This window comes from Pezoporus flaviventris, unplaced genomic scaffold, assembly GCF_033815535.1.
Source record: "Pezoporus flaviventris isolate CSIRO_AGI_PZ_B2104156 unplaced genomic scaffold, CSIRO_AGI_Pfla_v1 ptg000097l, whole genome shotgun sequence".
In the NCBI taxonomy this organism is placed as follows: Eukaryota; Metazoa; Chordata; class Aves; order Psittaciformes; family Psittacidae; genus Pezoporus; species Pezoporus flaviventris.
In genome coordinates this window covers 596,672-619,714 of record NW_026892645.1, presented here as the reverse complement: position 1 = coordinate 619,714, position 23,043 = coordinate 596,672, and the positions used below count along the sequence as shown (strand labels likewise).

At 51.8% G+C, this 23,043-nt stretch overlaps 1 protein-coding gene across 3 annotated transcripts in view; it reads left to right on the top strand.

Moving 5' to 3' along the window:
* Positions 1-23,043, top strand: part of VAV2 (vav guanine nucleotide exchange factor 2) — a 103,779-nt gene that overhangs the window by 7,058 nt on the left and 73,678 nt on the right. For all 3 annotated transcript variants that reach the window (XM_061476871.1, XM_061476872.1, XM_061476873.1), the window contains exon 2: positions 17,834-17,950. In XM_061476871.1, the coding sequence (XP_061332855.1) occupies positions 17,834-17,950 (117 nt within the window). The remainder of the gene's footprint in view (positions 1-17,833; positions 17,951-23,043) is intronic.

Sequence of the window (23,043 nt, the reverse complement as noted above, 5' to 3'; positions counted from 1 at the left end):
TAATTACAGTCTGCATTTGGCAGCCTCAGGCTCAGTGTCAGTGATGCCACTTCTCCCAGTGTTGTATCTCTCCTTCACGAAGGACCCTGGAAAAAGCTCTGTTTCTGATAAACCGGAGTCTTTCCCCACCGCTTCTGTTTGTTTTGATGGCAGCTCAGGGCTGGGCTCCATCCATGGTACAACTCAGTGAGCCACCCCTCGCCACCCATGCTCGTGCTGGTGGTGAGGCAGGGCTGGGGTCTCCTGTCTGGTGCAGGGGGCTGTGCATGGCAGAGCTGTGCTGCTCGAGCTCCTCTCCCTGGGTCTCCTACACGTCGAGTTTATCAGTGCCCTTGTGCCTGCTGAGCCTGCTCCCAGGACACGGGTGTTCTGTCATGCTGCTGCTCCTGGGGGGGATTTGACCTGGATCCTGCTCTGGAGCAGCTCAGCCTTGTTGAGTCCAGTCCATGTTAATGCTAAGGCTCAGCTAAGATGCCCTGCCCTGAAAGGTTTCCACAGGGACACATCTGTCACAGGTAATTGGATCATCTGAGTCCTCTCCTGGTGTCAGAGGGCGTTCTCGCTCTAGTAACAGCCAGAAGGACTCCACTGTAGAAGGAGATTGGAAAACATGCGGGTGCAGATGGGTCAGGCTGCTGAGCTGTGTGGAGGCTCAAAGCCCTCCTGTTCTGTAAAACCCCCTTTTCCTCAGCAGAAGTCACTGGAGGGCAGCAGTTTGTTGGCCATCAAACTCAGCCTGCCTGACAGCTCCTGCAGAACGTGCTTTGGAGCAACTCCCCTTTTAGGAGCCCTTTCCTTCTGAAGTCCCGAAGCGGTTGTTGTCACCCGGCTGTTGTAACCCGGGGTGTGGGGGGCTGCAGCGGAGGATGCTGCTGCCCATTGTCTCGCTTCCGCCCTGCCCTCGCCGGTGCTGGGGGAGCTGGAGGCGATGTGAAGTCTGTTCTTGTTTCGTAACCCGAGGGCCTGCCCCGTCTGGACAGCAGGGATGGAGCCGGAAGGTCCTCCTTTGCCTCCTTGGAAAGACACCAGCCTGAGTCATATCCTGACTTGCTCTGCTCATTTGGCTCCTCGCTGGTGCGATCCAGTGAACTCCCTGTCGCAGACTCCGCAGCGTTGCCCGTGGTAGAGACCCAGATCTAAATCCGCTTTCATTTGCCATGATGCTGCTTGGCTTCTCAGGCTTGGATTTGCCAGGCTTGCTGGACCTGGGGAACATTCCCATCTTGTGGGTGCCCTGTGCACCCTGGTCAGGAGCAGCCTCAGCTCCGTGCTCTGTCCCAGGCTGTGCTGATGGGGTGAGCCTGGTTTGGTGCAGGGAGATGCTGCCCTTGGATGTGATGAGAGCAGGGTTGAACGTGGGAGGGATTTGCCCTCTGGGGCGTGCATCCCCTGCTTGCAATGAGCTCTGGGCCCTGCCCAGCTCCATCTGGGGCAGCTGCTGGCTGCTGCCTGCACTGGAGCCACAGCTCTGCCCACAGGGGTTGGGTTTGACAGATGGGGAGGTTGGAAGGTGCCCATAAAGGAAACTTGCTCTTTCTCTTCAAGCATACACTTTAAAACTGATGGAGGGGAGGAGTAAATTGGCTCTTTTGTAGCGTTCATATCTTTTGTTGTGTTTTATAGTGCTTTAGAGCTAAATGGAACATCTGGTATTGGAAAGGGGCTGAGGAGGGAACAGAGGAGGGTTGTGGATCAAGAAGGGGAGGAGTGGGAGGAGTGATTTGTGTTTACTGCTGCGAACACAGAGCTGTCTGTGAGAGCCGCTGAACTCGGGGGCATGACAGAAGTGCTGGGCTGCGTGGAAAACCCGCATCCGCCTGAGCCAGGAGCATCCCGGGAGCGCTGCGTCCTGTGCTCTGCAATGGAGCCGGTGCAGCACGAGAGCTGTGAATGGGATGAGCTCCACCATTCCCAGGGGAAAGCCCTGTGGCAGCGCCTGGCTCGAGACCCATCAGCGTGTCCTTGCTGAGGATGCGTCCTTGGGCTGCTCTGAGGGAGATGTCTGTGTAAACTGATTCTGCTTTCTAGGAGAGGCTGTTTGGCTCCTTTGGGTTTTTCAGGCATTTGGAATGCTCACAGCTGAGCTGGGAGCATCGAGGTTCCTGCGGGGATACAGGTTTTCCTTAAAGCAGAGCCCTGCCACTGAGAGGTTGGGCTCATGTCTGTGGCAGAACAGCAAGAGTGGGAGGTACAGATGCATGTGTGCAATGGGAGGTATGTGTAAGTAAAATGGTGTGTTTTGAAGAGCTGGAGGGAGTTAAAGACTGGAAATCCCAGGCTGAATGGCCTGTCCCCAGGACAGGAAACGTGTGCAGCGCTGGGGCAGACGTGTGAGTGCATCGAGAGCCTTTGTGTTCCTGGGAAGCACTTTCTCACGTGCGGGATCTTCCAGGGTGAGCCCTGGAGGAGAGGACGCAGCCTGTTGGCGCTGGGCTCCTTTGCATGGGTGGGCTTTCCTGTGCGAAGCTGCAGGAGGAGCAGTGCGGGTGTTGCACTGGGGTTTGCTGATGTTCCCAGGGAGGTGTCCCTGCGCCTCCTGCCCCCCGCATCCCTGTCCCATGTCACCCAGCACCTCGCAGCGGCGGTCATGTTCTGCTTGCGGAACCAGCTGAGATGCAGGAGAACGCGTTACTTGAGTGCAGGGAGTTTTATGTGAAACCAGATTTTCTTATGGGCCTTCTAAAATACCTTAGGAATAAATAGATCTGGGGTCCGGCTGGATGGGATCCTGCCCTCTGCACATTCATGTCACAGTGGTGCGGGCTGGGTGCTGGGTTTGGTCTCCAAGTGCTGGAAGTTCTCCAACATGGCGGTTTATTCTCTAGCTTTAACCTGTTCTCATGCATCAGTTCACTTTTGCTTTCTCCAGTGGCAGGGGTGGGATGTTTGTGCTGGTGGAGCAAGGACTGGGTCTGAGATATGGCAAACTTGATCAAATATCCTGAGCTATTGACAGCAAAACCTGTTCCTTGCACCATGACCCATGCCTGGGAGGTGAGGAGCAGCGATGCAGACCTGATGCAGCAGCCACGGCCACGCAGAGGTTTTGCTCATCCCTTGCCCAAAGGTGTTACAGCCTTGGTGCGTCACGGTTGCATGTCCCCAGGCTTTACCCATGTGGAGGGATGCCTCCACACTTGTTTTTCTTAGGAGCGATGAAGGTTAGAGGTAAACTTCCACTGTATTGATGGCTCAGTTATCTCAGGAGAGATAATGAAAAAGCTTTAATGAAGGTACAGTATCTGCTCGAGAGGGGGGTTTTAGCCAGGTTGTCACAAAAAGCTCTTTCTAATTAGAGATTTAATTCCAGATTTTTGTCAGCCCCCCCTTCCCTCTTAATTATATTTGCCAACGTGTTGAACAGCTTTCCTTCAGAAAAGAACAATTTATGCAAAGCTCATAAATAGATTCTGGCGTTAATTACTCCAGGAGCCACACTGGGCTGCACTGGAGAAACCCACTCCACAGGGAATGCTAAACCTCTCGCAGTCGGGTTTGTCTTGTGTGTGTTTGCACACGCACCCCAGCAGAGACAGAACCCCCTCAAAACCAGGGAGAAGAGGTTATAGCATCCGCATTTGTGCCTGAGGTTTTGAAAGGAGCTGATTTCCCTGAGCTTTTGGAGCAAGCCTGTAAATCGCATCCCACCCTTGGACTCTCCAGCTTTGTCCTGTGGTGGTTGGGGGTACTTTTGTCTATTACCAGTGTGTCGGTTCCCCAGGTCCCATCCCCAGTTGCTGGTGGTGCCGCGCTGGAGGAGCAGCTTCTCCGGCTGCAGGAGGGCAGAGCCGGTGCTCCCACAGTGCTGAGCGCCTCCCGCACCGGGTTAATGGGGTTTGTAACCTCTGGGTTTTGGAGCGGCTCAAACATCTGTTCTGAGCGATAATAAAGCAGCGCTGAGGAATTAGCATACAGCTGCTGGGGTGGAGACCGGCTCTATGGAAGAATAAATGAGTTAACTGATGCAGGATGGAGCCTCATTGCATTTTCATAGTTCCTGGTGATTCTGGCAGCGTGGGCAAAATCTGTTCCTTTGCAGCGGGGAAGGATGGTGCCGGGATATGGGACTCTGATGGACATTTAAGACTCGAGCGTCCTTTGTTTTATTGTTTCAGCCTTCACCCAAAGCCAAGAGTCCCCCTGCCCGCTTTGGGTTCTCTTTGAATGTTTCTCTGGCATGGTTCGCCCTGCCAGATGAGTCCTACTGCCTGGGTGGAGCTGGGCTTGCTGTGGGGCTGATTATTTACTATGTGCTGGAAATAGCTCTGCTTTCCTGGATGGGGGATGCTCCAGGTGCAGGACCCAGAGCCAAGCCAGCTCCCCATGGTGGGCTCTTATGGGGTGGCTTGGCCATGGTTTTTCAGGCTGCCACTTCTGTGCAGGCCATGATTTGGCTTTCGTCTCAGGCTGAAGTAGGGAGGGCAAGAGCCTCCAGTGAGGGGTCCCTGTGAGCCCAATGGCGATGTGGTACCCACACTGGCTGTGACGCTTCAGTCAGTGCCATCTCAGCCAGGTGCCTGCAGCACGTCTGGGTTGTTCATGAAGGTGTTTGTGTTGTAACCCAGCTCTTGCTGTGTTCGTCAGGGGCTGCAGCTCTGTGCTGGGGTGCATCCGCCCGCACTGGTTCCCTTCCATTGCTTGTCATTCCCGGGATCGGGATCCTGCTGTGCCCCAGGCAGGTGCCTCGCCTGCAGCTTGGAGCCTGCAGCAGGGAGCAGCAGTGCAGGGAAGTGTTTCTGTGACGCTTCTCTGGTGTTTTTCTGGAAGAGCCAGCTCCTGGCATCCTGTGATGTGAGAATCTGATTTTTCCTTGCGGGCAGTCAGAGGAGCAGGCGTGGAAGCCGTTGCTTTCAGGAGTGTGGGAGATGCACAAACCCATGATTGAAGCGTTCTCTGATGCCTCATAGACTTGAAAGCGAATTTAAAATACCCAAGTTTTAAAATTTATAAAGCAGGAGGATTCCTGAGGAGCGGGTGGTGGTATCCTGAGCCTGCCTCCTTGTACAGTGATGCAAAAGTAAAACTAAACACAACCCACATTCAGCGTTGGGCTCCACCAGCGAAGGCTGACTCAGTCAATAGTATTATCTTTTAATGCATGGAGGAGAATGATGCTAAGCAGTGTTAAATGTCTGTTTCAACTGGATGTAAATAAACGGAGTGAGAGGAAAACTTCAGGAGGTGTAAAGCAGCCTTGTAATTCCATGGGGCAGGGAGGAGCTGGCCGAGGTGGAGGCCGTGTTCATGGGTTAAACCTCCTGAGCTGGAGCAGGGCGAAGGACTTAATCTCTCCCCTGTAGCCACCAGGTTTTGCCTGTTCTGATCCTGGGGAGGCGAATCCAAGTCCTTTTTCAGTGAGCAGTGCTCTTGTGCACACGTGGAAGGAGGAACTGCTCAAATCCCTTTTCCGAGTGGTTTTTTCCTATGATTTGGAGTTTTTTGGGAGACTACTTTCTAATAACAGTGCCATGGTGTGAAGATCCTGTGTGATAAAGACAAGGCATCAGGTAGCGTTATCACTCCATAGGAACCCGTTATTCCCCCCAGCAGGACTGTCAGGAGCTGTGTGGAGCAGGAGCGGCTCCTCCTGACAGAGCTCAGGAGGAAACCAGAGACAAAAAGGGGTATTTAACTTGTCTCTGCGCTCAGGGTAACTTAATAACTGCTTGGTTTTGTCTTTGTCACGTTAGCAGTCAGGCTTTGTCATGTGGTTGAGTGCTGAAGAATAACTGTGGAGCTTCTCCTCCTTCCACCCACTGGGTGCCTTACTCAAATGGAACGAACGCCGTTTGGCACGTTCGGCCATCCCACCCGCAGCCCCTGCAGGGAGCCAAATGCCTTCTGGCTCCTTTCTTTGGGGTTTAACGTTTTCAGTGTCCATGAGGCTGAAGATCCATCTCCATTTCCCATTGGCCCTCCTGGGCTCTTGGACATCCTCACTCTGGGACAAGCCAGGGTGATGAGGGCTGATGGAGCTGACGTGCCACTGGGTCCGTGTCCCTGCTGCGGCTCCGAGCTCCCTGCCGGTGTTTTGGCATCATCGTTTCTGCTGTTCTTTGGGAGAGAACTTTTGCAGAACTTTTCTATGGTGGCTTAAAAAAGGATAATGAGAATCTCACATGTGGGACTGAGGCGCTGCCAACACAGCCCTGGGGTTAAGGCAACCGTTAAACAAAGAGACAGCTCTGCTGCTGCTGTGGGTCTGTGTGTGCTGTGGGCTGCTTCCAGACCTGGTTCTGTAGGAATCTCCTTTAGCAGTGGACAGGAGTGTGTGTGTGTGTGTGTGTGCGTGTGCGTGCATCCCTGGGTGCCCAGGGCCAGGCACCCCAAGGGGTCAGCTCTGTGTGGGGTCTGGGTCTGTCCTGAGCTGGTAGCACATGGGCTGTTTTACGCAGTGATTTGGGGTCTGAGCGTGTGAATGTCTGGGGGGAGCTGCCACGGGCTGATGTGGGGTGGTCTGCACGTGGGTTTGAGTCAAGTTACAAAAGCAAGGTGGACGGGCTTTGTTACTCGTCGGACAGGAAGGGAGGCTGCGCGCTGCCTTGGCTTTCTCATCCCGCTGGGATGCGAGCCCCGTGGCAGATGTCCGTCAGACGGATGTCTGTCCCTCCTCGAGGCCAGGCCAGGGAGCGCTCGCTGTGGTGGAGCATGGTCCAGAAAACGTCTCAGTCTGTTTCTTGAATGCAACCAGAAGCGATGGGTCGTGATGACTTTACATGCAATATTATTTATGCTCCTTCCCCAAGAGGCACGCCGCAGCTGGAAGCCTTTCCTCTGTGGAGCCTGAGGAAGCACTGTTGTGAGTAAGAGCTTTTTGCATTGAAAGCTACACCTTAGAGAGAGATGTTTTATTTCCCTTGGTGTTTATGGCCCTGTAAAATACTGTGTAGCCTTTTCTTTTCCTTCTTTGTACAGTCTTGATTGCATTATGCAGAGGAGCAATTTATTCCTAACAGCTCAGCCTGATATGTGCCACAGCCGCTTTTACAGGAGCCAGACCTGTCTTTATATTTGCTGTATGACATTTAAAAAGTGTCACGCTGGCTTCTAAACAAATGTTTTTAATAACTTCTACTTTGGGCTGCACAGAACTGAGTGTGCTGGCCTGAGAAAAACCTCTGGGCTCGTTCTTGCACCTTAATTCTGTGCTTAAATATTCTCCATCCGTCTTACCCTGAGTATGCGTTGTTGAAGGCAGTTGCTGAGAGGAGGATCAATTCAAAGCAGAAGAAAGATCATTAAGTAAAAATTACCTTCAGTTGGGTGGCACTTAGGACAGGGTTGTTGCCAAAAACGGGGAAATGAAGAGCCTGTGTTTAGCTGCGCGTTGACACTGCCTTAACGATGTCAATAAAGTAACTTTAGTGTGCGGGTCAGTGAGCGTTTTTAGGGCTGCTGCCTATTTGCATGTATTGATCCTCTGCGTTAGAAGCTCTGAGTGTTGTCCTTTCATGTCCACATCATTTTCAGCCCACTAAAGTGGAGCGGGCGGCTTTGGGAGGGGAGATGTAGCTGAGCCCAGGAAGGAGTCGAATGCTGCTTCCCGGCCCCTCCAAACCCCTCCTGCTGAAGCACAGCATTAGTGGTCCAGCCCAGCCCTAAGGTCCCTGGGGCCTTATCTCCATGCTCAACTTGTACCAAATTAATTAGACCAGCACAGCAAAAGCAACACAACCTTCCCGAAAGCTCCCTGCTCTGCAAAGGCAATTACACAGAGTTTATTTTAGATACTCCAATTAGGAGAGTAAGCTTTGCTCCTGCACACTGGCTGGTGGAACTGTTCCTGTCTGGCTTGTAAATACATCGCCATGTTCTTTTGCAAGGAAGATGCAAGTCCAAGGAAAATACCTGTGTTTGACCAGGGCCGTGTTATTGCAGGGACGGAGAGAGGCAAAGTCACCTCCTGGAGATAATGGGCTTTTCTTGTTGTCTACAGCGAGACATTCCTGATGGGTTTTCTCTCTTGAGTGAGTGTAAACAGGGATAAACTGTGGAATCACAGGGTGGAGAAAAATGCTTAATTGATATCGTAAATATAAAATATAGGCTGTAATATTAAAACCCCCAACTAACAGAACAACATCACAGGAATGCCAATGGCCTGCCCATCCTTCCCCTGATCGAAGTTCATTCTGACTTTTATCTCTCTCATACATTAAATGAGATGGGTAACCTTCAGGTTTCCTGTCTTGGCCTCCCAAGCTTTGTGATACTTACAGTTACTGTTCAGTTAATTAATTTCCTTGCAGTGTGGAAAGGCAGAGGAACCGATACCCTGAATGCAAATCACAGGAGGCAGCGCGAGCGCTTTAGGTAGTAAGAAAAATGTGTGTTCATGTCTGTGTTCGTGTCCATGCTCCTGATACACAGAAATGGACTTGGAGCTGGTATGAGGACACCAAGTGGGTTTTTGGGACTGACTCTGAAGCCAGCTGAGGACTTGGGGGGGGGGGGCTTCTGATGCCTGGGAAGTTCTGAGCACACAGCTGTGAGTCCATCACTTGTAACTCTTGCTTGAGCAGTTTCCTGTGCATTGCACACGTGTTACAATCCCTCATGGTAGGCTGTCACCTCGCAGACAGTGCTACTCCTGCTCCTGCTTTTGCCCCTGTGTTCCAGCTTCGTTTTCTGCAGAAGAAATGTGGAGCTAGAAATCTTGATGGGCCTCAATTGAAGGATGAGAGAAAACAAAAGCCCTCGCTGTTCTGCAGCTCACAGTGTCTGTTCACAGCCTTGGTTCTTCCCAACACTGAAATGCAACAAAACAGTCATTATTTAAAACCGAGGAGGGGAAGAAGCTCTGAGCGACCCAGGGTCTGTTCTCTATCCCTGCACGAGGAGCCTCCATACGCTGGCTGGTAGGTCCTGTGATCCGTGAGAGCGTTCCTTTGCGTAAAGGGGTTTGTGGTGTGGGTCTGCCTTTCCTACCTCTTTCCACCGGCCTGCTCTTTCCATGGTGGGAGCTTGTGCATGGAGGAGCAATGCAGGGATGGCCCAGAAGCATCCCGTGACCCTGTTGCAATTGGAGGTGAAGAAGGCTCTGAGCTGCTCCAAGACCACCCCATCCGTGCAGCGAGGAGCTGGTATCTGCACAGAGCCCCAGCGTGCTGGCGTGAGGCTGAGGAGCATCCAGAGACCTGTTAAAAGCACTTTGTGGGCTTAATGTTGCAAAATGCAGCTTGATCTTATATGCAGGTCTGCACTGGTTATCTGTGATGTGAAAAGTAGTGTTCTGGTTTTAATTAGCTCTTCAGGAAGAAGCTGGGGGGAATCTTTCAGCATCATTACCTGGTGCCGTTAGCAGGGTTTTCGGAGTGTTTGCTCGCTGCTCCTCATAGTGCCACCCCAGCCCCTGCAGTGACATTTTGGAACCGTTTTTCACTGAACCCCTTGTCAGGCACTGGCCTGATTTGCAGCAAAGCTTTGCGAGTAGATGGCACCTTGGGCAGCAGCCCAGGACGGGGTGATGGTGTCAGTGTGTGTCAGCAACCATGAGCAGACCACCTCCATCTTCTGGTGCCAGCAGCAGCTACAGCTTTGGGTCCTTCAGCACTGATCTGGAAGCTGAACTATCACCTCCAGATGTGTCTGGGCACAAGACTGCGGATCTCAGAACAAGAGGCTTGTGCAATTATTCTAGGCCATTATCTCCCCCATGGCCAGTTTAAAAGGTGACAGCCACAGCAAACGCAGGGTTACAAGGTTTTCCATGGCTGGGTTTTTGCTTTGCAGTGGTGCTTTCCCTTGGTGCTGCTTCCGTGCAGTGGGATGAATATGTCAGGAGGTTCCTTGGTTCAGCAATTCTGCTTCCTGGCAGGTGACCTGGCGCTTCCTGAAGTGAGGAAAATAGCACATTTTCCAACAATAGCTGTAATTTCTGAGGCTTTCTGAAAGTGAAGTGCGTCTAATTGGAAGCGGGTCACCCAAAATCATGACTATGTAGAAAAATTGCTGGATGAATAATGCAGTAGCATCCATAGAAGCTTTTGCCAGAGAAGTCTTTGGGATGCTGGGAGATGACATGCAATTGATGTGATGGCAGAGCTGTTGCAATAAGATTTCTTGGGATGTTTTAAAACAGAAAAGCTCATGGTGCCTGCAGTGAGACTGGTGCATGCCCTGGAATGAGGATGCGCCTTGAACGGCGGCCGCCTGCGGCACAATCATCTCTGGGATGGTCTGGAGACATCAGTGGGTATTTAAAGCTGGGCTCCTATGGGACTCCTATAAAACTGATACAAAGGAATTGAACTTACATGTTTGGCCGTTGTTTGCCTCTGTTTGGGCAGTTTTGCACAAGTGATATTGGATTCAGCTACTGCAGGCACCTCCCGCAGATTCCACCCTGTGATTCCCTCCGAAGTCTCAGAGCTGCTCTCCAGGCTTTATACAGGGCAGCCTGGTTTTGAAGAGGCAGAAATAGGCTCTGTGAGTTTCTGGAACTAGCCCGGCCTTGCAGGCCTGGAGCTCCCTCGGCTCTGGGCCAATACTTGACGTGACAAGGCTTGATTCCTGACCTGCTGCTTTCCCCCCATCCCGCAGACACCGTGGCTGTTCTCATCACTGTCCTGTGAGATGCTCATCGCGGTCCCATTGCCTGCGCCAGCCTGAGGAGCAGGAGAACAAGGAGTGCTTGAAAGCTCCTGTGAGCGTGTCATTGCAGTGTAACACCGGACACGGTTACACAATTACTCATTTTCTTTAACAGCAGCTGAATTCTGTGTTACAATTTGATTGTCATGGTTCACATCGAGTCCCGTCTTAATGCTTTGGCTTGCCCCAAATGTTTCGCATGTTCTTTGCTGGGAACTCAGTGTGTGGGAAGGTGTCTCGTTTCTTGATCATCTGTAATCATAATCCCTTTTTTACATATCCCATCTTTCACCTGTAGCTGTGTTTCATGAGCGAAGTGTGAGCCCTGGTGAGCAAACAGGAGTTTAGGACTTCACACCCGTAGTAAAAGCCAAGACCTGGCTTTTTTCTTTCTCCTCCCTCCCTTTTCTCAGCCGAGCTCTCCTGCCGGAGCTGCTGCTCTTCCAGAGAGAGGAGGAAAAGTCTGGATTTGATGAATGTGGAAGGGACTCTCCATTCAGGGTGCCGAACGTGGGCAGATTGAGCAGTTCCCATGCTTTGTGCAGTCTCAGACCTTGTTGCTTACCAAAGCCGAGCCTGGATTTGGTCTGTGTACCGCAGAGGCAGCCCAGATCAGAGGCTCTAACCCTGACTCTGTGGGAAAGTCCCAAAGAAACCCCTTTGCTGTGCCTGCCTGTGGTGCTGATGACCCTCAGAAGGTCCAGCTTGGTTACTCCTCCAAAGCTGTGGCGGTACCTGGTGGTTTTCCCCATAGCTTAGGCTGCAAACAGCCTCTGCTCCTGCCCTGCTATCCCTGTCCTGGCAGCCACGTGGTGCTGGTGCAGGCCAGGACCTGCAGAAACAACTGCTGCTCTGCGTTTGCTTCCCTCGGTCTTGATGCTTATGGTGTCTGGAGGAGCAGGCACTTTCATTACTCCTGGGAATGGCTCTGCAGGTATCTTTGTCTGGGACATCCTAAGCGATAACTCTCTGAAGCTGGGTCAGCAGCCTGGTGCGATGCAGGGAACTTGATGAGGGTTTCCTAGAGTGGAATCCTCAGTGGTGAGGATTTCGGTGACACAAACCTCAGACCTGCGGTGCTGAACCCGTTGGACCTGCTGCATTCTGGGCTGCCCAGACCTTTGGTGTGGGAGCAGAGACTTTCAGACCCCATCTGAGAATCTCTGATAAAGCGCTCCAAGGCAGTGAGAGCACTTCCCTTGATGCCTCACAGAGCCCTGCAGACATGGGAGGGCTCCACAAAGGAGGGAAGTGCTGCTCTGGGCTGCAGCTCCTCATTTGCTTTAGGAAACTGCAGCTTCCTTCCGCTCATTTAAAGCCCCCATGCACCATGGGGTGACCCTTGGATGGACGGACAGATGGACGTTAACAAGCCCTAATGGACCTCCTGTGCTGTGCTGCCCGGGAGGGCTCAGCAGGGGTTTTAAGCTTTGGGAATGTCATCACTGCTGTTGGGAGTTTGCCCCAGAGGACGTGAGCGCCTGGGCTCTGCTGTCATTTCTTTTCTCTCCTCCTTCTTTTGCCAGAGGAGTGTATGGAATGGAGGAAATGAGCCTGGCCATCCTCGGGGGAAGCTGGGGGGTCAGCAAGGCTTTCCTAAGATAAAACAGGACATGTTCCTGCAGTGCTGGGCTTGCGCTGTGCATTACTGCAGCAGCCCTGGGGATGCTGCTGCTGCTCCCCCAGCACAGGGTCCTCCTGCAAGCAGAGAAGGCTCAGGGAGCATCTGAGTCCTGTGCAGCTTCAGGATGTGCTCCTGTGTGCCACTGAACTGCTTCTGCGCCTGTGACTGACTGGATTTAATCATCTGAGCCTGTGCCCTCTCTCTTGCCCTTCCCACGTCGTCCTCATGTCTGACACCTCGGGGGTGCTCGCCTCTGGTCCTCGCCTTGTTCCAACGCATCCTGTCTTGTGTGAAGTCCAGGAGCTCTGGTTAATGTTTGTGCCCACTCTGACTTGAGCACTGCCGAGAGCTGTTCTGGGTCTGAGCCTTCTCACTTCAGAGTAACCTGTGAAATTCAAAGTCCCTCGGGTTTGAATTGTGTTTATAATTCCGTGTATGTTCTGGCTTCCAGTTCGTGAGCTTAATATTGTTATCTGAGAGACCCCTTTGCTTTGAGAGAGTGAAGTTCCTGTAAGGTACCTGGGAGTTCTGTGTCTGCTCGAGCCCTGTGAGAGTGATGATGGGGATCAAGGATGCTGCCTGACTCAGTGTTTGCCTCTGTTGAGCAGGGTAGAATCTCCTGGTGAGCTTATGTGGGGGCTTTGCAGCTCCTTTGAGCTCTGCTGATGCTTCTTGCAGGGAAGTACCTTTGCTCGCTGCAGGTTTGCTTTGCCTCAGTCCTTCCAGTGAGGAGCTATGGGCATGTGCTGAAATAAATGGTTGCTCTCCCTCAGGTACTCTCCAAAATCCTTGCTTGTAGGTGCGTATGAGGCAATGGAAAAGCTGTGGGGAGGTCAGTGCTCATCAGCATTTCAGGCTCATTAATCCATCTCACCAAGTGGAATTCACCCAGCCCATGAGCTCTCTGCAGTGGGAATGTCTTTGAAATGGGGGGAAGTAATAGCACTAAATTGTTTGAGAAATAATTTCAGTCTCTGCTTCTCAATAGATAAATCTGCTGTCCAAACCCCTGAAATTTAATCTGTCCATCTAAACTAATGGATGAGCTGCGACTTGAATCCAAATGTGAAGGGGAAGGCAGAGTTTCTGTGGACATGTTCTATATCATTTCTGCATCTGCTCCTCTGCACGGGGACAATGGGGCGAAACATGAGGAGGAACAAAGCCACGCAAGATGTGGTGCTGCTGGTGGAGGGGGTAAAAGCTCCGCTTGTGCTTTTGACTCGTATTACTGCTCCCAGACCTCTCCTGGTAACACCCTGATGTGGAGGCGAGCGAGGCTGGGCAGAGCCATTGGAGAGATTGGATAAAGGTCATGATCTGCATGGTTTTAAATGCAGTTATGTCGGTGCAGCCCTGTGGTTCCTGCTGCGTATTTGGGTGCTCTTGGACTTTTCATCTGCTCTTGACTTAGGGGCAAACAAAGGGAGTTTTGATGCCCCTTTGCAGCGTCAGGGTAGCTCAGGGAAGCTTGACGCGGCGTGGGGAAGCACCCTTTGGCTTTCTGAGAGGTTTGCACCGTTTCCCATTGACTGGTGCAGATGATGGGTTTTCTCAATGAGACCCTCCCTTCCCCGCTGCAGAAGCTGTGATAAGCAGATGTTCGCAGCTCCCGGCTGGGACTTACTTTGCGCCTGGTGCTTTCGGGCCATGCCAGCAGCGAGATAAGAGGAAATCTGACATCACGGTCAGGAAGCACTAAAGAAAGTCCCTTTCGTCACTGGCAGTGGGCTGTTGGGGTGGGCAGCGCTGCGGCATTCCTCACATGCAGCAGGACCCATTCCAAGCCCATGGCTTTGGCTGCGGTTCAGCACGGGGCTCAGTGCCGCCCAGGGCTATTATGTGCGGTCCCTCGCAGCTCAGGCCAACGCTGCCTCCCCAAAAAGGCCTTTCTGAAAAGCTGCAAGCCGCTGGGTGATCCAGGATGCTCTGCCTGCCCCATCCTCAGGCTCCCAGAGAAGCTGTGGCTGCCCCATCCCTGGCAGTGTTCAAGGCCAGGTTGGACACAGGGGCTTGGAGCAAGCTGCTCCAGTGGAAGGGGTCCCTGCCTGTGGCAGGGGTTGGAGCAGCTTTAAGGTCCCTTCAGCCCAAACCAGTCTGGGGTTCTGTGTTTTGATGATGTCTTTCTTTTTCCTACATTTTCTCACATTATTGTATGTCTCTTGGAGACTCCCAAACCTCGCACCTCTCTCCCTTGTGCCATCCCAATTGCAGGGACCAGGGGCTGCTCAGATGCTCACATTAGCATCCTCCAGATCCCACCTCGGGCAGTTTGGTTGCTGAGCAAATGCTACTGCATTTACCACCTTCTTCTCCACCTCTTTGCCATCTCCCTCGAGCGAACAGCCCTGCCGGGAGCAGGAAGGTGTGTGCCCTTGGCAGGGCAGGGCAGGTTCATTCACCTGATGGTGTTACATGGTGTTTAAAAACAAGCAAAGCTGTTCTGAAACTCATCGAGCGCAGGTGCCGGGGCCCTTCTGCCGGCAGCAGGAGTGGGGCTGTGGCTGCTGCCTCTGTAGTGTTGGCTTCTCATAACCCTCAGAGGCTCAGGGCAGAACTGACCACAGGTTCCTCTCATCTATCAGCATGCTTCAAGGTGCTTTGTTTTAGTGGATGAGTTTCTTGCTGCCTGTGGTACAGTCCCATCCCTGCCCCCTTCACCTCTTTGCTCTGGCTTTAGGAATTCCCTCTCCACCGCACCTTGGATGCACATTGCAGTGCCTGGGGAGCTCAGCCTATGCCAAGGACTTGTGCCATGGCTGCTTTCAGAGCCTGCCCGGTGTGCAGTGAGGGATGCTGATGGCTGCGGAAGATGCTGTGCTCTCTGGGGTCTGTATCCAGAGCTGAGCATCCCGGTTGGTGATGGTGTCTGTCCCAGAAGTGATGGCTGGTTGATACTGGGGTTGTTTTGGGTGCAGAGGAGGGCGATGGTGGAACTTGGGGTGTGCGGTGCTTGGGCTCCCACTGGCCCTTGCACCGAAGGAGATTGTAGTGCTCAGGTCTTGCTTGGAGCATATAAATGACACTATTGATTTTGAGCCTGGCAGGTGGTGAATGAGGCCCATGGAGAACATTGATTTCCCTCTCTCCCTTTCTCCTGTGGAGTGTTTGCTTGTCCAGAGGTGTGATTGACTGGTAAATGAAATGGCCTCTGCACAGCTTATTTTCAATTGTAGCTAATTTTAACATGGGGCCATTGAGTACCATAGTTAACAATTCATGACCTTCCATCACCAGCAAACCAACCTTGAGACACCTGTGAGCAAAACCACATGGAGGTATTTGCAGATGGGCAAGAAAGAAATAGCCCAGGAGCAAACTGTGCCACAGACACGCACACGTGGGTCGTACCCACCCTGACTTGTTGTGCGTGAGAAGTGGAGCTAAAACCCGACCTGTGGCCATCATCACGTGGTGGCTTTTCCTGTGGGCAATGTGGTGGCCTGGCTCTGCTGCCAGCTCCCTGCTGGTGGAGCAGGACCATGGTGCTGCTGCCTTGGTTTATTGTGGTTTACATTAGGCCTTTTCAGCAACTCTGTGAATAGATCAGTGGCTTCTGCATCGGTGCTTGTCCCCTGCCTGCGCTTGGCCATGCTGGAGCTGGGGCTCCCGCTGCAAATAAGGTGTTTGCTTGCTTGGCTGTAGGATCTCTGCCATCATTCAGGACAGAGGCGGGGTGAGCTCTGTGCAGCGTTTGATCCACAAACACACAGTGCAGAGGGTTCAGGCTCCCACACCAGTGGGGGCCTTCCTCTTGGCTCAATGCGACCACTGTGAACCTCTTTCCTCCCGAGCCCTTCAGCCCTCATGGAGTGAGTGGGAGGTGGGCAGGGAATGCTGCAGAGACTGGGCAGCACTGCGAAGGGTGCAGTGTCTTGCTGTGTGTAACTGTGGCTATAACCCGTGTCATTAACTTTCGAAACTAGAGGCTTAAAAGGGTTTAAAATAAACATGTGCTAGAAATGGGAATCAATGAGGCTGCAGCGCCACAGAAAACGCCCCTGCTGCAAGCCCAGGGTGTGAATTCTTGCAGAGACCAAAAGATGAAGCTATGAAATAACCCGTATTGGTGCGAGGCTGTAAAGCGATTCCAAACTAGCCGCTCAGTCTCGACAGATGATGTTTACCGCAGTGTTTATGCGAGGTGGAGGAATGCCCTAGAAAACCAGAACTGGTTTCAATTTCTGTTTCTGGCACTTGCTTGTCTATGGGAAGGCTCTTGTTGTGATGGGAACACCCTGTGCAAGCCGTCCTGTGCTGTCGCTCCACGGCTCTGTGTAGAGGGGGCTGGCATGGGTGAGAAGAGTGAAAGATTCTTTCTTTGCGTAGGTGGATGAGCCTGCTGTTAATGAGGTGGTTTTGCTAATCCATCGCCACAAACCTCACATATAATCCCAAACACAACGATAAGGATGAGCTGCATTGCTGTCACGTCTGTGGAGATCTGGTGGTCCCAAAGACTCTGCTTTGATTCTCTTAATTAAAAGAAAATTAAGCTATTTTACATTATTAAGTTAATAATAATTAAGCCTGGTTAAGTTATTTGACGTTTGCAAGCTGTGTTTTTGTGTGGTGCTGGTTTGATGACAACTTGAGGAGCAGAGACAGCACTGTGTGATCCATGAAACCACATGGATCAAACCCACCCAATGGCAGCTTGAGTCTTGTGCCTGTTCATCATGAGGGGATGAATTCACCCTTTGCATGGATTGATTTACTTAGAACTCTAACATATTTATTATGTATTTGTGAGGAATTTGCTGAAAAAAAGGAGTCATTTAAAAGCACAGCAATAAATTGAAGGGGGTTTGTGGAATAGTGCGAGGATGCAGAAAGAAGTGCTTTAAATTGGCTTGCTCAGCAGAGTCAGTCCATCCTGATGAAGGTGATGCAGCTGCAGAAATGAAGCGGGTTTTTATTCTCCTCCAGCCCCTTGCAGGCGTCACTGCTGGAGCGAGACTGCAGTGCCCAGACTTCAAAATCCTCCCAAACAAATGACCAATTATTGCATTAGTCAAAGACAGGATTTTCTCGACAGAGAAACATGGTGTTGCTCTGCCCATTGACCCAGCAGAACAACTGAGTGTGGTCCCTGAGGGGGGAGGTTTCTGCCTCTTCAAATGGGTGAAGATTAGAGATGAGCAAAGTGTTGTGGAAACAGTCCTGGGGATTGCCCTGGTCTTGGGAATGAGACCTGAGTTGGGGCAGGAGATGTAATGTGCCCCTTCTATAGGGAAGCAAATGGGATCATGCTGGAGATGGTTAGAAGTTCAACACTGGGTTTCTGTGCAACATCAGCTGTAACTTATATTTGTCTATGACCTTGAAAGGGGAACTCCTGGCTTGAGTTTTCCAGCCCTTCTGCAGTGTTATCTTCTGTGACGCTTGTTTTCCAAGAGGAGGTTTGTTTGGTGCCCAGCTGAGGACACAGGAGTGCTCGCAGGCACCGTGAGCCTGGCATCTCCAGTGACAACAAATGAGCTAGTGCCGGCCTCTTCAGTGCGGCTTTCTGAGTCCCTGACAACTTGTCTCGTGTGAATTTGGCACGGTAAATCTCAGTTAAGATGTGTGCCTGCCTTGCTCACCTTTCCCCCTCTCTTCTTTTGTTTCCTGCAGTTTCTCTGCTTGAAGAACATCCGAACCTTCCTCAAAGTGTGTCATGACAAATTTGGGTTAAGAAACAGTGATCTGTTTGATCCCTTCGACCTCTTCGACGTACGGGATTTTGGAAAGGTAAGGGTGACTCCTGGGGGTAATGGTTCTGGCACCGGGGGTTCTTTGGGCTTATGCTGCAGGCTTTGGATGAATATATGAATGTTTTGTGGGTTTCTGAGCAGCTTCTGTGCCCTTAACCCATTCACTGGGCACCTGTTTCCCTGTGCTTCGAGTATTTGCTTATGTAGGGGATGGTGCTGCTGCGTTCTTGGTTAGCGAAGGGAGATGAAGCCCTCAAGCTTTCTGCTGTAGATTGCAAAGCAATCTAAAAACCTCTAGAGTATGTGAAGAAATGTCTTTTTTTGAGGGAATCAGAATATCTGTGCGTTCATAAGAGCTGTTGGAGAAGGTGGTAGCCCTGGGGGCTGCTGCTGCTGTGGGGTTGGAACACCAGGTCCTTTTCCCAGCTCCTGCTGCCCCGCTGGGTGACTGGGGCAGAGCCACACCACCTCCTTGCCTGCGAGCTCCCCGTGGGGATGCTGCTGTCAAACCAGTGTTAAGCATCATCCCAGCCTGGGGTTGAACCACGTCTGTGCCGTTGTCACCTGCGTGGGAGAGGAGAGAGCAGGGTTTGTGTTTGCTGTAAGGGCTGGTTGGCACCAAGAGCTGAACCAGACCCAGCTGAAAGGGGGGAAAATCCTTCCTGATTTTGACAAGTGGCTGCTTGTCCATAGCCCAGCTTTTGACACCAACAGCATCGGAGCTGTGCTGTTACTCTGATGGGTACTGCGCTCAGAGAAGCCATTACACAGGGCAGTCGCTATATTCTTCAATGGAAAAAGTGTTAAAAGATTTATTAAAGCTCTATTGTTTTACCTATTTCCAGCTACCAGGCATAAACTGCTGGAAGGCATCTTCTCTTCTGATTATCCAGAGAGTAGAATTGCACTGCTGATGGGGATATATTGTTTGATATTTATTGCCTAATTTATTTCTGGACCATTATCTGGAATGTGCAATTGTAGGGGCTTGTTTTATGAGTTTTTGTGATTTATGAAATACAAGGCGGCTTTTGTTGTTCTGGGAATATGAATGCACAGAAGGAACCTTTTGGGCTGGGGAAAGAACTGCTGCTAATTAAAATGCTGCTTTATTGTCACATTGCTTCTTGCTTTGTGCTGTTTCAAATTGCCTAAGATGCCTGTTAACAGAGTTAAACACTGCTGGAACGTGTCAGCTGAACACAGTTTGGTTTCCTTTTGGTCTGGTTAGGGAACAGCTATTCTCTCCTCCTTATGGTTACTTTTTGGGGGAGCGTTCAGGTTTGTGGCTTGGGGAAGGGAGAGGATTTGCCATTCCCTCTTTCCTTGTGGCAGTTTAGGTTTTTAGGAGACTTTGGAAAGAAACTTGTCATAAACTTCCAAGAAATCCAAATGTACTTTATTGCCTGGATCTTGCTTATTTTCACATGCATTGCCATCCTCAAACAACCTTCTAAACTGTGGGAGGCGCAGATTCTGTACACAAAATCCTCGCTGATCTTTTCCCAGTGCAGCTTTTTATCAGTTCACTGGAGGTATCAGCTCTTCAAGGCTGCACCACCCTAAATCCCTCTGGAAGCCTGTCAAAACATCCCCATTGTCTTTGCCACCTTTCATTCCCACATTGTCCTCAGATCTGTGTTCAACAGCGGCAAAGCAAACAAACAGGGAAAAATCTGCTGTCGACCAAAGCGTCTTTCCTTTTTGAGTCGCAGTGAGAGCAAAAGGAGTCTCTAATCCGTGTTCCCACTGAACAGTCCCGGGCTTCACACACACAAACTTCTTCCTGGAGCCATTCATCCCTTGGATCAACAGGGCTTTTGGTTACAAGGCGTTAGGCTGTGTAGGATACTTTTTTAAGGACAGCATAGTAACAGTTGACCATTTAATTACATAGAAACCTTGGTGGGGTTGTGTTGGGTGTTTCCTTTCTGGATGCCACTGAAGTGGTTACTTCTCCAAACCAGAAGGCCAGTGAGGCAGTGACTGCTATAGTAGCATCTGGGCTTGCTGCGGTGTAATTACCCAGTAGAAAGGCAGGGGCTTACATTCCTGTGGTACCAACCTGTATGCGCAGGGCTTGTGCTCTGGAGTCTGCAGAGTCCTTCAGGGTTTCTTAGTGAAAGAAAAATGTTGGTGCTTTAAAAGAGGAATCAAAATCGGATCTGAGTCTATCCATGGCTGGCTGCTATTCCGAGAGGGGTTTCCACAGCTCCCTTTGGCTTCTGAGCCAGCACTTCATCGAGAAGGAGCTGTGGAGCCTCCTCTGGGGGAGCAAGTGTGACTGGGGGCTGCTCGAGTCCTGGAACAGGAGGATTTTGCCCCTGGTTTTGCCAGTTCCATGAGTTTTAAGCTTGGGAAGTGACTGCTTCCTTCCTGTCACCAGGATCACAGCTGGTGAAAGGGGATCGTGAGCCATCTGGGCTTCTCCGGCCGAAATCCCTGCGGAGCTGAAAAGCTCCATCTCTGCCTTTGTGGGATGCCGGGTAATTGGCAAGTGCAGGCTTCTCCCAGATAGATGCGTCATGTTTCTTGTAATCCTGGTGCCGTGTTTCCCAGTCCTGCGAGGGAGCCGAGAGGCCTCTTCAGATTGCTCACAGCCACTGTTCTCCCCAGCGTCCCGTTGTTCAGCAATCCCGCTGTGACCAGAGGCATGCTGTGTGTCATGACAGAGGCTTCCAAAAGTGACCTGAGATGCTGACCACCTCTGTCTCTAGTTGTGCCCCTTTGACACCTCGAAAGACTGTGTTGTTATATTGATGGGTACAAGTTGGCTCTTTATTGTTGTTTTGTGTATCTTATCCCTTTAAAGCGGCTCAGAAGGCACTGTCTGTGATCACTGCTGGCATCTGCCCGAGTGGTCCTCTGTGGCCGCGTCTCGCTGCAGGATGCAGAAGCGGTGCAGTGTCCGTGCTGCACACAAGAGAACCCCCGTTGCCCCCACCTTGTCCCTCATTAGGCTCTGGGCTGGCAGAGGGAGCCCTGGGGTGCTGGGCTCAGGTTCCCTGGTTCAGCCTGGCTCAAAAGAAGTTGGTGCTCGTGCCCCGTGTGCTGTTTTACTTCATGCACATTTAATAGCCGTCGTGGTGTAAAATGTAACTCCTGTTGGACTTGCTAATTTATTGGCACCAGCCATAATGAGATAAAATGTACATAAATATGGATTAAACTCTTCATCACTCTGTTAGTCAGCGTGGGGGCAGCGGGGTTCATTAGAGGCAGTTACTCATTTTCAATAACTTGCAGTAATGTACTTTCTTGAGAAATATAGTTCAAATATTCATAAAGCGATGGAGCCCTGTGTCAGCTCCACTGCTCCCTGCGCATGTGTCAGCTCCTGCTCCTCCTGTGCTCCTGCCGTGGGTTTCATTGTCCTAACTTCTTTTGAAGTTCCTGTGCTATTTGGAAAAGCTTTTTTGTGAGGCTGGGGCCTTTCCTACCCTGACCCATGACACCAAGTGATGCTGTGATTGCAGCAAGAGCTGCTGTGGTGGTGGGAAAGGATGGGGATGTGCTGGTACCATTGGAGTTGAGGCGCTGAGTCCCCTCTGTAAAGCATCTGTGTCTTCAGAATGGTCTTTCCTGTAACGGCATCCCCGTCCACCTGGGGGTGGGAGGGTGTTGGGGGAGCATGAAGGGACTCGGCTGCATCATCCCCTGACCCCCTCCCAACACACACACAGCACCCACTTGCCCGAGAGCCAGAAAATTGGTTTCTGCTCGGTTTGAGGCAGGAGGGTGGGGAGCGTTGTCAGAATTATTGAAGGGATTAATAACTGAGACGTGGTGGTTTGTGTTTCGTTTCTCTGCTGAGAATTCCCCTCCCTCCCTCAACTCTGACCTCATGTACAAGTCAACGTCCTGCAGCAGCGTTTTAAAGGGTGCTTTATTAACAGAGTTTGGGCATATGAAGGGAGAAACGGGGAGCTTTACATGGCATAGTGCAGGTAGCTGAAAATTGCAAGGCTTTCGGATCAGCTGCCTTTTGGTGCTGTACCAAAGCAAGCCCAGTGCCTGCCCTCCTGCAGTGCCCTGCTGGTGCTGGGACCAGCCCTCCTCCTCCCATTCCTGATTTTTGTTTTTTTTCCTGATGTCTTGTAGCCAGGAACAAGCTAAAAGCAGAGGTTTTCCCGAGTGCATGAAGCGATGGGTCTGGAGGGGAGAGCAGCGCTGGGCAGTGCCGCACGGCTCTGCAGTGCTGGGAGGGGGCTGTGGCTCTGCCTGTGCCTCCTGATTGCTCTCAGATCCCAGGGGACCAGGCAGTCGGACGGACCCCCTGGTTGTGTCCCTCCGTGCCAGTGACTCAGATGCTGCTACGTGGTGGTTGGGTGCTTGTCAAGGAGATGCTGTCGCAGAGGGAAGTGTTTCTAACTGCTGTGTAGCTGCACCGTGCGTGTGCTGCAGGTGGGGAGGGGAATTCTCCAAAAGGGTGTGTGTTGCTTTATTCTTTCTTTTAACTCCCTAGAGAGCAGTGCAGTAACTGCAGAGAGGATCCTGGGTGTGACTGTGGAGAGACCAGGGACATGCTCACCGCTGCCCTGGCAAGCTGTGGCTGCCCCATCCCTGGCAGTGCTCAAGGCCAGGTTGGACACAGGGCTTGGAGCAAGCTGCTCCAGTGGAAGGGGTCCCTGCCCGTGGCAGGGGTTGGAGCTGGAGGAGCTTTGAGGTCCCTTCAACCCTGAACCAGTCTGGTTCTGTGCTTGTTTTTCCAAGAAGCTGAAGGTTCATGTGCAACTTTGCTGCTGCCCACAGGGTTTTGCCTCGAGCCCTGGGTGCTGCAGTCCCTGCCTGAGGGAGCAGCCCCAGCTCCAGGAATTGTATGGGAGCGTGGGAAGCAGCCCGTGGGTGCCTCTGCAGGGCCGTCACCCTGCCAAGCTGATGATTAACTCCCCAGTTGCCTGCAGGAGCTGGGGGTGGTGTTTGATCCTTCTCTGCTGGCTGCTGTTTGCTTGGCTGGCGTTAGGTCAGCCGGTGTTTGTCCACCAGTGTTTCAAATGGGTTTGCTGGAATTTTACTGGAGACTTGGATGTTGGGATGGATGCTTCAAATGGCACAAGCAGATGGGAACAACATGGGCTGGGTTTATCCCCGTGCCTTGCCATCTTGAGGGATCATTTGGGCTTGGGGGCT